We start from the raw sequence: 13,548 nt of genomic DNA, 5'->3' as shown, positions 1-13,548 counted from the left end.
GATTCCAGCTCAGAACCGTGAGCAAGAATTGTGCTGAGGAAGCCGCCGTCAGTGGTGTTTTTTTAGCAGCTCAGACCACTAGTAACCGTCATCGCGAGCAAGCACTGCGGGAAAAGACCACGCTGGGCCAGTCTACCCGCTGTGTGCCCGTGGGCAAGTGCCTGACGGGTTCCACCCTCGACTTCCTTACCTGCAAAATGGGCACAATCAAGAGACCCACCTGGCCGGGTGCAGCACCGCCACAAGAGGGTGGACCTAGCGGATGCGGGAAATCACTCGCCCCGAGGATCCCTGCTCCGTCGGCGGCAATGGTGGGCGGAGAAGGAGGCGATGGGTGTCTGAGGACCCCGGATTTGGGATGGTGGGGGCTCTTTCTGATCCTAAGCCCAACAGCCTTCCGTCCTGTTCATGAAACGCTGCTGAGCCGCCCGGGGCTCAGGTCCGTGCCTCTGCCCTCTGGGGCTCACCGTCTCTGAGGAGTGACGGGGCAGGGCCCAGTCTCAGCACGTTACCCAAAGATTTAAAATGGGGGAGAACCAAGGAGGAGGTGGAGGGCAGGCTTCCTGGAAGAGGCGATTCCTGGGTATTTTCCGTCTTCTCCTCGGGTAAACCCCGCTCTTCTATTTTTCCCAAGGAAAATAAGGGAACCCCAGGCCTCCTCTGTGTTTCAGCAAATTATCGCACAGGCGTCAGAATTTTGTCGGCCTTTTAATAAATCCATCTTCACAGAAAGGCCCCCTGGTCACGTGATAGCGGGCTTTGCATCCTCCTGCCGCTCGCGCACTTACAGCCAACTTCCTGCAAACCTGAGCTTCGCGCTGACCCATCCCCTGGTCTTCCTGACCACGGAGACAGAGCGTTTATGACACGGGGCGATTGGGGAAAGGAGCAAAGTCAGGCTCGTCACAGCCTGTCATCGCCCTGCCGGCCCCCTCCCCGGCTCCTCGGCTGACCAGGCAGGGGGGCTGGTGGCCACGCGGGTCAGCAGGACGGTGGGCAGAGGCCGCAGGGCGCTCAGCGGGTGCCGATCGTGGCCAGAGGACACGCACCTCGGGAACTGCTTGTCTCTGCCGACGTTCCTCCCGCCATATTTTGATTCAAGCAGCTGATGTCCAACTCGTTTCTCCAGGAACGGTTGTGGCACTGCTTGACGCTCGGGCCGCACGATTCAGGTTGGGGTTTCTCTCTCCCGTCCCCCTTTCCTCGCAGATGTGGGAGGAGGCCATCGCGCTGGGCAAGGAGCTGGCCGAGCAGTACGAAAACGAGATGTTCGACTACGAGCAGCTCAGCAAACTGCTGGTAGGTCCTTCCTTCTTTCTGCATCAGGGAGCCGGGCCCTCTGAGCGTAGTTTCCTGGCATTCCCGCTCCCTTTCCACGCTGGGGTTCTCCTGTGGCCTCGGGCAGCGCCCCACCGGTGGCCCTGTGGCCGGGTACAGCCTCCACTTACCTGCCGGCTGCTCCTGGCCCTCAGGGACCAAGCTCTCGGCTTCCATGGAGGGTTTACAGGCGAACAGTGCTGACCCCGTGCCCACAGGAGCCCCGACCGGGCGGGTGGAGAGCGGCCCAGACCTTCCTCTTGCCACCGAAGCAGTCAGTCCTCCCTCCTGCCTTCTCGAACCATGGCACCCACTGAAGGATGTGGTGTTTGCCACTATTTTAGAGCAGAATTCTGCCCTTTTAAATTCTTCTTTAATGTGTCCCAGTGTCTGACCAACGCCATTTTTAAAATACTAAAGACCAGCCCGGCCGGCGTGGCTCCGTGGTTGAACGTCAACCTAGGAACCAGGAGGTCAGGGTTGGATTCCCCTCAGGGCACGGGCCCGGGTTGCGAGCTCGATCCCCAGTGTGGCAGCCCATCAATGATTCTCTCTAGTAGTGGATGTTTATATCTCTCCCTTCTCCCTTCTTCTCTGAAATAAAAATAAAAATAAAGATATACGTATATTTTTTAAAAATACTACAGACCAGCCGTTTCGTCAGAAGACAAACACCTGTTGTGTGGTTGTTGAGAACACCTGTGAGTCGCAGCAGGTTGCAGAATGTGGGGTTTGGGTAAGGTGACCAGATCGTCCCGCTTTTGGCGGGACAAAACCGATTTTTAACAATTTGTCCCGCGTCCCATGGCGTTTTTAAAAAGTCCCTAATCTTTCCAAAAATAGGGACTTTTTTAAAACGCCATGGGACGCGGGACAAATTGTTAAAAATCAGGACTGTCCCGCCAAAAGCAGGACGATCTGGTCACCTTAGGTTTGGGTCAGATTCCCCTGGGAATACAGAGGATCCGTGAGAAATGCCGTGAGCCCTCAGCCGGAGGCGGCTTCATGCCCCTCACCCACCCTCCTGGCACTGCCCGGGCCCGAGGAGCCCGCGGGCGGCGTCCGAACAGACCCCCAAACGCTCCGTTCAAACCCGAAATGCGGTTTCTCCTTCCTTTCAGAAAAAGCAAGCTCAGTTCTACGAAAACATCGTCAAGGTGATCAGACCGAAGCCGGACTACTTCGCGGTCGGCTACTACGGACAGGGCTTTCCCACGTTCCTGCGGGTGAGCGTCGCTGCGCTGCTCCCGAGCCCTTCCCACGCGGAGGGAGGGCGTGGGCTGCGCACCCGAGGGTCAGCGTCCGCCCCGGCATCCCCCACCGGAAGGACACATGCCCAGTGTGAATCGCAATCATCCCGTGGGGCTGTGGCAATGTATTTACCCCCCCACAGGTCACCTGCCGGGGGCATCTGACAATGACATTCGCAGTTGTTACAGAAGCCGGGCGACGGTAGGGCGACTGAAGGCAGGGCGGGGCGGCTGCCTCTGAAAACCGACGTTTTCTTCGGGAATTTAGCTCATTTTTGTAGCCCGATTCACGTTCATGTTCCTCACAAGGAACGACTAACTTTAGCTGTCCATGTCCCCGTGTGTTCATGGCTGAAAGTAAGTGCAAAGTGAGTGGCATTTCTAGAAACTGTTACCAGTGTTTTTACCAAAAACTCACCACTTTTTCTGCTAAAGCCTTTACGTGTTTTTATTACTAAGTCTTCCTTCTGGTACGTACATTTCCGACGAAGACTACACGTTCCTGTGGTTCCTGCGTGACATTTCGTTTTGAGAGAGAGAGAGAGCGTTTTCCGTCCGTAACGGGTACTTGACGACAGACCTCAGCACAAAGTGGATGAAATGTTCAATCCTTAAGCTGCTCCTCCTTTAATAATTGACAGGAGCAGCGGATAAGTTGCGACTAGGGAAGGAGATAAAGCGCATGCCAGGAGATCTCTCTTTATCTTTGGAAAATTCACTAAAGAGACCCATTTTAGGGTGACCTGGAGCCGAGTCTCTGGGAGCTACATGTAGAAACACGCAGTGGGCTGCTGCCCTCGGTCTGTCCACCTGTCTCTCCCCTCCTCCTCTCCTGGCATCTGTCCGGGGTCACGGCCGATGGCAGGGCTGCAGCTGGCGTGGGACCTGCCAGCCTGGAGCCCTTGCCCAGAACCCCCGGCTGAACCAGCGAGAGATGCCCCCGTGACCGAGGCCCCAGGCCTCTCGCCGCCTTTGCTGGGCGCAGGCTCCTCTGGGTTCACAGCTCTGAGATGGGGCGGGAGGGGTGGGGGGAGGCAGCAGGCCAGGGCCCAGGGGTGGCATCACGCTGCCTGCCCACGGCCACCTTCGTGTGACTGACACTCAGCTGGGGAGGCACCGAGACCTAGTGCATCTTGGAGTCAGGACCTTCCTTACAGATACATGGACAGAGCCGCTGTGTCACACGCAGGCACAGTGCCCCCAACAAGGCAGCCTGTGTAAGGCAGGACGCAGACCTGCTTACACCCTCCAAGGTCACACAGACCTGCTTACACCCCCCAAGGTCACACAGACCTGCTTACACCCCCCAAGGTCACACAGACCTGCTTACACCCCCCAAGGTCACACAGACTTGCTTACACCCCCCAAGGTCACTCAGACCTGCTTACACCCCCAAGGTAACTCAGACCTGCTTACACTCCCCCAAGGTCATGTAGACCTGCTTAACACCCCCCAAGGTCACTCAGACCTGCTTACACCCCCCAAGGTCACACAGACCTGCTTACACCCCCCAAGGTCACACAGACTTGCTTACACCCCCCAAGGTCACTCAGACCTGCTTACACCCCCCAAGGTCACTCAGACCTTACACTCCCCCAAGGTCATGTAGACCTCCTTTACACCCCCCAAGGTCACTCAGACCTGCTTACACCCCCCCCAAGATCATGCAGAACTGCTTACACCCCCTCTAAGGTCACGCAGACCTGCTTACACCCCCCCAAGGTCACGCAGACCTGCTTACACCCCCAAGGTCACGCAGACCTGCTTACACCCCCCAAGGACACCAGAATAACTTGAGTTTCACATATTCACAGCTGCACACCTCTTTGCCCCGCCCCGTGTGTGGCACCGTGACCCAGTGGTCCTGTCGCTGGGTTTCCCTTAGCTGCGTCACGCCCCCGGAGGGTGTGCACCTGGTTTTCATGGTTTGTAAACTGGTTGTTCCTGTGAAGCCTGCAGCACGTGCCCTGAGCTCAGTGGCCCGTGCTTGGTGCTGAGGACACAGGGTTAATTCACGCGGCCCTTGTTCTGGGCTCTTGCTGAGTCAGACCAGGCAATTACACGGTCAGTGCCTTTTTCTTTCTTTTTTTTTAAAAACACTTTTATTGATGTCGGAGAGGAAGGGAGAGGGAGCGAGAGATAGAAATATCAATGATGAGAATCATTGATCTGCTGCCTCCTGCACGCCCCCCCACTGGGGATGGAGCCTGCAACCTGGCAGGTGCCCTGACCAGGAATCGAACCGTGACCTCCTGGTTCATAGGTCGACCACTGAGCCACGCGGGCTGGGGCAGAGCCTTTTCCTTTAAACGAGCCGGGTAGGACCCTCGTGTGTGAACTTGTCTTCCCCACCCCCCTTCCTTAATGAGTGTCACCGTTTGCAGGGCAAAGTGTTCATCTACCGCGGGAAAGAGTACGAACGCCGGGAAGACTTTGAGGCTCGGCTCTTAACGCAGTTTCCGAACGCCGAGAAAATGAAGACGACGTCCCCGCCCAGCGAGGAGATTAAAAGCTCCCCCGGCCAGTGTATCCTTACACAGCGCCGGCGCCCGGGCATCGCCAGGCCGGCAGGGGGAGGGCGGAGGTCTTGGGGCTGCCTCCCCGGGACGGTGATCCTTGACCTCGTCACCCTCAGATATTCAGTGCTTCACGGTGAAGCCCAAGCTGGACCTGCCCCCGAAATTCCACCGGCCGGTCTCCGAGCAGATCGTGAGGTAAGCCTCCCATTTCCTGCCCGGACCGTCCGTATAGCTCTCAGCGGTCCTTTTTCTGGGAAAGGCTGCGCTTAGCCTCGGCGTAGGGGAGCAGATTGCTTCCAGCATCAAGAAGGAAGTGGGGTGCAGTGAAGGAAGTCCACTTGACCCATGAACAACGCCTGGGTTAGGGTCTAGAAGCCTCGGTATAACTCCTGACAACCACAGAACGTCCTGTCCCTCGGCATCTGGGGGCACTGGTTCCAGGACCCCCTGCTCAGGTCCCCTCCATACAACGGCGTAGCCCAGTGTGCACAGTCAGCCCTCCGCATCGGGGGCTCCCAGCCGTGGGTGGAAATCAGTCACGTGATTACGGAAAAGCATCCACGTTCAGTGGGCCTGTGCAGATCACACCCGTGTTGCTAGAGGATCCACCGGCAGGGGAAGGGGGCACCTGGTCTGCTTATGACCCACCTGGCAGAGGATCCTGGGAAGTTTTCAGCAGGGTGCCCACCCCTCTCCCCCCCCCCCCCCCCCCGACCCTACCCCCCGTGCCTGGGTGTGGCCCGAGTGTTTGCGTTCTGCGAGGCAGGAAGAGGGAGTCCAGGCTTGCTCCCCGTGGAGAACTACACACAGCGATTTGAGGGAGATTTTCCGCCTCTCCTCTGAGGCGTGCCTGGCTCAGCAGGGCTGTGGCCACAGCCTGCTCCCGATGTTTCTTGGATGTTAAGAATTTTCTTTTCTGTTTGATCCATGTTCTGGTGAAAACAAAACCAAACAACTAACTATTTGATGGCTCAGGATCTGCTTACCTTGTAGCCTGAGGCTGGGTGGGCTCGCTCTCATATCCTTAGCCTCTTGTCAGCGATCACGATAAATAAACTGGGATTCTGCTGATGGACCGAGGGTAGCATCCACAAGGCATGCGTTCTACGTTGTGCGGCATTTTCTCCTCAGAGACGGAAAGCAAAGAGCGAACCGTAGTACGCGCTCAGCTATTTCCCTCCGGCGTGGGGAGCCCGCCTGCGTGTCAGTGCAGGGTCCCCACCCCCCACCCCGGGTGAGGGGGGCGCGCTGGTCCCGTCCACGCCACTCTTGGTGGTTGCCGATCTGCCGTGTGTGGATCTGAAACTACGAGTAAAGCATGGAAGACCCGTTTAAAAATAATAAAGGTGTAGTTTTTTTTTATTTTCAAAATAATAAAGTATTAAGTGAAATTATCTGAAGGAGCTCGTTGTTGAAAGACTAAGCTGCACGGACCCATCGTTGATGGAGAGCTTTACGGAACGAGCACACGTGTGGAGGCGGGCTGTCCCTGTCCTTCGAGTCACCTTCGCCGCGTTGTGTCTCTGTCACTCTGCATCTGGTCTCCCTGAGGGTTTGGGGGACGGGGAGGAGGCAGCTCCAGCTCATTTTTCCACCTGCCAACGTCCGCGTCGAAGCTGCGGGGAGAGGCAGGCTCAGCGAGCGCCTCGGGTCAAGGTCGGGGATATTTTAGGGAATGGGTGACCTGTTGGGAGGCAAGGCCTCGCCTCGCAAAGGAGGTTCAATGCCTAACGATTTCTTTGGGGGTTCAATGCTTAATGATTTCTCTCTCTGCAGTTTCTACAGGGTGAACGAGGTCCAGCGATTTGAATATTCCCGGCCGATCCGCAAGGGAGAGAAAAACCCAGACAATGAATTTGCGGTAAACACACACACACACACACACACACACACACACACACACACCACCCCTAACGCTCATTCCACCCCCAACCAAACGGCCTGTGGGCCAGTGCGGCCTCGGAGGCCCCGTGTGCAGACACCCTAGCATAGCGGCCCCCAAACGTAGTGAGACGATGGCGCCTCACAGGCCACGTCCCAGGTCCCCAGGAGGCTGTGACAGGTGACAGGTGACGGCGCTGTGCAAGTGCCTCTGAGGTCACAGCACACACGTGCCTCCTCCGGGGCGTGTCCGAGTCGCCTCCATCCGGACCCGGGTCCCGCGCAGGTGCCTCCGTGTGCCCTGTGTCTGTATCAGGGTCACTGTGCACAGACTCAGCCGCTCCCAGGGAGGGAGGTGACAGCGCAGGAGGTGGGGTGAAGGAGTTACGTTGATTGGCTTGAAACAGTTTCCTCCCATATGTACGGCAGCCTGTTACAAAACATGTAGATTACGAAGTGGTGTTTTCTTGAAACCATACACACTTTTTCATGCTTAGTACATGCGTGTATGACCGTGTCTGAGTAGTGGGTGATTCTTCTCCCTTCCATTTCCGTATCTTTATTTTAGGACGTAAACATGCGCTGGTTGGGTGGGAATACTGAAGCTTAAAGCACTGGCTTTGTTATTGTGTGAGAGGTCCCCTTAACGAAGCCCCATTGTCCTCCATGCATGTGCCTTTGAGTTTCTCTGACGTGACGGCTCAGTAAGGCTTGGGCCTCACTCACGGCAGCCTTTCCAGAAACCTGTTTGCTCCGAGGGAACACCCCCCCCCCCCATTTTCCCGAGCGTCCCCTCTCCCAGGGGGACCCCGTCCTGGGGGGCTGGCCTTGTGAGGGCCGGAAGTCCCGTTGGGGCAGAAGCCGCCGAGCTGCTGACCCTGCTCACACGGGCGTGTTCCCTTCGCAGAACATGTGGATCGAGAGGACCGTCTACACGACCGCGTACAAGTTGCCTGGGATTCTCCGGTGGTTCGAGGTCAAGTCCGTTTTCATGGTAAGGACACGCCCGGGAGGAATGTCGTGGCCCTCGCTCATGCTTCCCCACGCGTGCCGTGTGGTCACTGCCCAGTGCACATGCCGCCCCCAGATCAGACAGACGGAACCCCACGTCACACTGCCTCCCCCTCCTCCCCGTGCTCCCCGGAGCCCCGGTCTCTTCGTCCTCAAACATCCTAGTGCGATGTGGGCACAGCTGGTGGAGCCTATGGGAAAGGGGACTGAGCTTCCTGCCTCCCACAAGGTGGGGAGCCAGCCCTCCCCCCCCCCCCCCCCCCCCCCCCCCCGGTGGCGACAGCCCCCCCTTCCCTTAGCTAAATGGAGAGTTTAGGACCGGGCCCATTTGCATAGGGTTTTCCCAGCTCCTTCCTGATGGCTCCATCGCCATTTGCATGACAAACACCTTGATTAATAGCACTTGCTCATTTCAAGCCAAGATAGCTGGGTACTCCTCCCTGGCACTTAAAAAAAAAAAGTTCTTTTATTAATTTCAGAGAGAGGGAGAGAAAGAGAAATATCCGTGATGGGAAAGCATCATGCATCAGCTGCCTCCTGCACACCCCCTACTGGGGACTGAGCATGTGCCCTGACCGGGAATCGAACCAGTGACCTCCTGGTGCATGGGATGATGCTCAACCACTGAGCCACACAGGCCAGGCACCTCCCCAGCACTTTTTTTTTTCATTTTTTTATTAAGGTATTATATGTGTACATATCTTACCATTGCCCCCCCCCCCTCCCCAGCACTTTTTAAAGAAATAAAGACTTGCATCTCATTGTCTAAACTCTGCTTTGCCTGCAGAGAGCCGTGGCGTTGTTTCCTTAGGGACTAGTCAGCTGTAGGCTCTCCTTGAACGCATGGCAGCAGCGATGGCCTGCATATGCGGTCTGGTTGAAAGATGTCCGTTTTGTAGTGTCTCCTGCCTGCTGTCACCCGGCAGGGTCTTAGCCAGAGGGCGTGGGCTACCATTTAGTGTACAGTGAATCCCCTTGAAAAATCCAGATTTGGTTCTAGAACACATGGGAACCTCTCTTCCCAGCTCTGTTTCCTCTAGTCCCGTGGTCGGCAAACTGCGGCTCGCGAGCCACATGCGGCTCTTTGGGCCCTTGAGTGTGGCTCTTCCACAAACTACCACGGCCTGGGCAAGTCTATTTTGAAGAAGTGGCGTTAGAAGAAGTTTAAGTTTAAAAAATTTGGCTCTCCAAAGAAATTTCAATCGTTGTACTGTTGATGTTTGGCTCTGTTGACTAGTGAGTTTGCCGACCACTGCTCTAGTGTTCATCCTTACCAGTCTGAGGCCTGGGCCACCCCAGAGCGTGTCCCGCTCACCCCATCCCCTCCCCACCCCAGGGGACCCTTCTGATCAGAAGCCCCGGGCTCCGTGCCTGTCCCCCACCCTGGGCCCTCTCACTTTCTGCGCTGGGAGCGCCCTCCGTGGGCCCACGGCACCCAGGCAGGCCCTGAGGGGGCGGCTCAGGAGACACGTGGCAGCACGCAAGCCTCGCGGGCACCATTGCGTGAGCCGGGGCAGAAGAGGGCCCTTCCTTCGCCAGGCGCTCAGCCTCTGGATGAGCTTCTGCCCATGAGCCCTTTGTCGTCGGGGTTCTGTAGTCGGGGAGCTGCCCAGGTGCCCCCGGGGGGCGAGGGGAGGCGGCCTGGCACTGTTCCTTTGGGATCGGCGCGTGGGGACCACACGTGTGGACACACGATGAGACTGAAATGCCTGGCTGCCTGTGTCCGGAGAATCGGGGACCGCGCCCCAAAAAGCCGCTGGGAAGAAAGGACCACGGAAGGAGGAAGCCTGTCCTCGCTCGGAAATGCTGCTCCCTGGCGAGGGGCCGGCGATGGGCGTGGAAGCAGCCGGCCCGACGCCTGTATGGTCTGCCCCCCCCGCCCCCGCAGGTGGAGATCAGCCCCCTGGAGAACGCCATCGAGACCATGCAGCTGACCAACGACAAGCTGGACAGCATGGTGCAGCAGCACCTGGAGGACCCCAGCCTGCCCATCAACCCCCTCTCCATGCTGCTCAACGGCATCGTGGACCCGGCCGTCATGGGCGGCTTCGCCAACTACGAAAAGGCAGGTGGCACGCCAGCTCTCCACAGCCCCGCCCAGGGACGGCCCACCCTGGTCGCCGAGCGGCGCAGAGCGATGAGCCAGGCCAGGCCAGGGGACCCGGCAGCCCCGCGGGCTGGAGACGGTCCAGGGCCCGCCACTGCCAGGTCTGGGCCGGGCACGGTCCCCCGGGTTGGCTCTAAGAGTGACCCCTGTGGCTTTCATGAGCCCTGCGCTCACTGAGGCCACAGGATCGAGTCTGTCAGGGCGGACTCCGTGGAGAGGGCCCGCGGGCCCCGGGGAGCATCAGATGGGCGTGGGCAGGGTTGATGGACAGCCGTGTGGTCTGGCCCGGCGCTGGCACCACAGCCGCCCCGTCCTCGTAAGCCCAGTCGGCAGCCTGGCCCTGGCCATTCGTTCCTCCGCGCCTGCGGCTGCTCTGATACGAGAGCAGAGCTGAGGCCTGGTCCAGACAAGCAAAAGCGGAGGCCAAGGGTCACTGCCCCAGCGGGCCCCACCAGACCTGGGCAGGGCTCAGGGTGGGGGTGACAGGCCTGTAAGCCTCTGGGGAGCCGCCACCCAGCAGACTGAGCCACTCACCTGAGTCCCGGTCAGCTGTGGCTTTGCCGGGCTCCCAGGCCTGGGGTGCCACCCCACATGCCCCTCCCGGCTGCCCGTTCGCTCCATGGATTGACCGGACCGGACTCTGTGCCCTGGGTTCTGGGGATGGGGGGTCCTGGGGAATTGGGGGGGGGGGGGTCCAGCCAGGGGAGTGTGCTCCCTGGTGGCAGGAGTGTGAGTCTGTTTGACCCACAGCTCTGTCCCCGGGGCCTGGCGCACAGTAGGTGTGCAGAGCGTGTGTTGGGTGCGGGGTACTGAGTGGCTCCTGCCCCTCCAAGGCCTTCTTCACGGAGCGGTACCTGCAGGAGCACCCGGAGGCGCACGAGAAGATCGAGAAGCTCAAGGACCTGATCGCGTGGCAGGTGAGCTTGGGGACACAGCCTCGCGGGGTGCGAGCGGTGGGGGTCGGGGGTCGTCACATCTGGGTTTCCCAACTACAATGCGGCTCATTGCTTTGCTTTTCTGCTGGTGCTCCTGAGGCCCCCGAGTCTTTCCTAGGAGGGGTGTGATCCTAAAAGGGCGGGTGACTGCCGAGGGTGTCTGTGTCCGTGGGCACTGCCTGTTCAACATCCGGGCATCTGGGAGCCTCGGTGAGCCGGGCGGTGCAGGGGCGTGAGACCGGTTCTCCTGGGAGTTCTGCCCACCTGCTCTGCCCACTTTGGGCAGCTCACTTCTTGCGGCTCTTTTCTCTCTCGGGCGTCCAGCAGGGTGCTGGCTGGGGTAACCCACAGCCGGCTGGGTGCAGAGCTCAGGGGTAGGGGGATGTCAGGGAGCCCAGGCCTCCTTGCGCCTGGCCGGGCGCGGCACCCCTGGCCGCCTTGCTAAGCGAGGCTCCTAGGCCGACGGTGGGTCCCTGACACGGTCGCCTCCTCCTGAGGAGACACCTCTGGGGACCCCTCTGTCCTGGCCTTTCCGAGCCTCAGCTGCGTGGCTCCTCCATCGTCAGCCCATTAGCTAGCGTGGCCTCCTAGGGTGGAGTGGGCTAAGCTTAGCTTTCAAGCCAAGTTACACGTACTCATGTGATAGTCTATTGTGGTGAAACTTACAGAGCACACGATGTACCACCCTCACCATTTTAAGCGCACAGTTCAGTGGCCATGCCGTACACCCACTCCGTGGGCCAACCATCACACCATCATCTCCAGGACGCTCTGTCTCGCAAAACCAAAACTCTGTCCCCATTGAACAGCTCCCCATTCTTCCTGCCCCCGACACCCCCTTCTCCTCTCTGTCCCCATGAATTCCCCTACTCACGGAGCCTCCCATGAGTGGAGTCGTACCGTGTTCGTCCTTCTGTGCCTGGCTGTTTCACTCAGCATCATGTCTCCAAGGGTCACCCTCCTGTGGAAGGCTGGACCATGCTCCGTTGTGTCTGCACCACATCACACTAACCGTTCACGCTCCGAGGGACCCTGGCTGTTCCCCCCTTTGGGCGACGGTGAATAATGTTGCGGGGAACCTGTTCGACCCCCTGCTTTCGCTTGCGTGGGGCGCAGACTCAGAAGCGGGTGCTGGTGACGCACTCGTTCTGTTTCCCGTCCTTTGAGGAACCACCAGGCGGTTTGCCGCCGTGGCTGCGCTGGTTCAGCATCCCGCCTGCCGTCACGTACAGGGTCCCAGTTGCTCCACATCCTTGCCAGCACTTGCTACTTTCCATTACTGTTGTTGGCGTGCGAGTTTTGAAATAACCATCCTAATGGCTGTGACTGTGCCACAAATCGCATGCACATGGCATCTGTTGGGCTGGGAATTACTCCGTGGTAAGAAGTGTTGGGCCTGGCCAGTGTGGCTCAGGGGTTGGGCATTGACCTATGAACCAGGAGGTCATGGTTGGATGCCCGGTCAGGGCACATGCCCTGGTTGCAGGCTCGATCCCCAGTGGGAGGCCGGAAGGGGTGCAGGAGGCAGCCGATCCATGATTCTCTCTCATCACTGATGTCTCTCTCTCTCTCTTCCTCTCCCTTCCTCTGTGAAATCAATAAAAATATATTTTTTAAAAAAGTAAGAAAGGAAGAAAGAGACATTGGGACCTCCTTGGCCAAATTGCCTGGAACGGAAGCCTCCTGTGGGTGGTTTCCTGTTACTAAAAAACAGGGAGAGCGTTGAAGTGTCTGGAAGTTTCCAATGTAGATGTTGCCGTAACCAGAGGGTACACAATCCAAACCTCCTGAAGACTGTGCAACCACTGCTACACTAAAACTAGTTTGGTCTGCACAAGTTCTATTGATTTTTTTTTTTCCCCTGTAAGCTTTTACAGCAAATTGGATTTTAAGAGTTTCGAGTCCTACAGAGGAAAATAATTTGTTCCCCAGAGAGAACTGTGTCAGCACTGTGTCATCGCCCCTAATAACTTTATTAAAGGATGACTTTTAAAGCAGCTTGCGGGGGAGCTGAGAGAAGGCATCTGTTTTCTAGCAACTTCATTAAATCAAAAGCGCTGAAAATACATATTCAGACGTTACCTGCGATTTCGCTCTCATTTGCCGTGTTTTGAAAGCCCGTGTGTCCCTCTCCCTCGCTGAGCCTTGCAGTCATGAAGCAGGAGTGTGGGGCGCTCTGAATGTTCGCTTCTGCTTTTGTCATTGTGTTTGGTTGTTTTCTGAGACTCCGTGTGGGTGGAGTGAGTTTCCCCCGGGAATTCCGGGGCCTCGCCGGCGCAGTTCCCACCCCTGAGGCGCAGTCCGCACATCCTGCTTCCTCAAACCGCCGGTAGAGGCTGGTGATGGGTGCCGGGCAGCTCCCCGCTCTGTGCCAGGGCCTAGGCGGGCCGGGGCTGACCGCTTCTCCCCCGGGGGCCTGGAGGCAGGTGCAGGCTGCTTCGCTGCTTCGTGGCTGCCAGTGAGCGCCAGCCCCCACCCGAGGGCCCAGCTGGGTCGCTCCCCAGAGCAGCTGTCTCCTTGAGCGTCCC

General features: G+C 58.2%; 1 protein-coding gene across 2 annotated transcripts in view; it reads left to right on the top strand.

Annotated features, from left to right (window-relative positions):
- DOCK1 (dedicator of cytokinesis 1) overlaps window positions 1-13,548 on the top strand; it is a 305,409-nt gene that overhangs the window by 276,426 nt on the left and 15,435 nt on the right. For both annotated transcript variants that reach the window (XM_079793187.1, XM_079793188.1), the window contains exons 39-46: window positions 1,210-1,299; window positions 2,439-2,543; window positions 4,952-5,093; window positions 5,203-5,281; window positions 6,863-6,947; window positions 7,875-7,961; window positions 9,867-10,043; window positions 10,919-11,002. In XM_079793187.1, coding sequence (XP_079649313.1) covers window positions 1,210-1,299; window positions 2,439-2,543; window positions 4,952-5,093; window positions 5,203-5,281; window positions 6,863-6,947; window positions 7,875-7,961; window positions 9,867-10,043; window positions 10,919-11,002 — 849 coding nt within the window. The remainder of the gene's footprint in view (window positions 1-1,209; window positions 1,300-2,438; window positions 2,544-4,951; window positions 5,094-5,202; window positions 5,282-6,862; window positions 6,948-7,874; window positions 7,962-9,866; window positions 10,044-10,918; window positions 11,003-13,548) is intronic.

Source organism: Cnephaeus nilssonii (genome assembly GCF_951640355.1).
Source record: "Cnephaeus nilssonii genome assembly, chromosome: 16".
Lineage (NCBI taxonomy): Eukaryota > Metazoa > Chordata > Mammalia > Chiroptera > Vespertilionidae > Cnephaeus > Cnephaeus nilssonii.
Note: the sequence above shows the minus strand (reverse complement) of the source record. Positions and strands in the feature narration are given on the sequence as shown.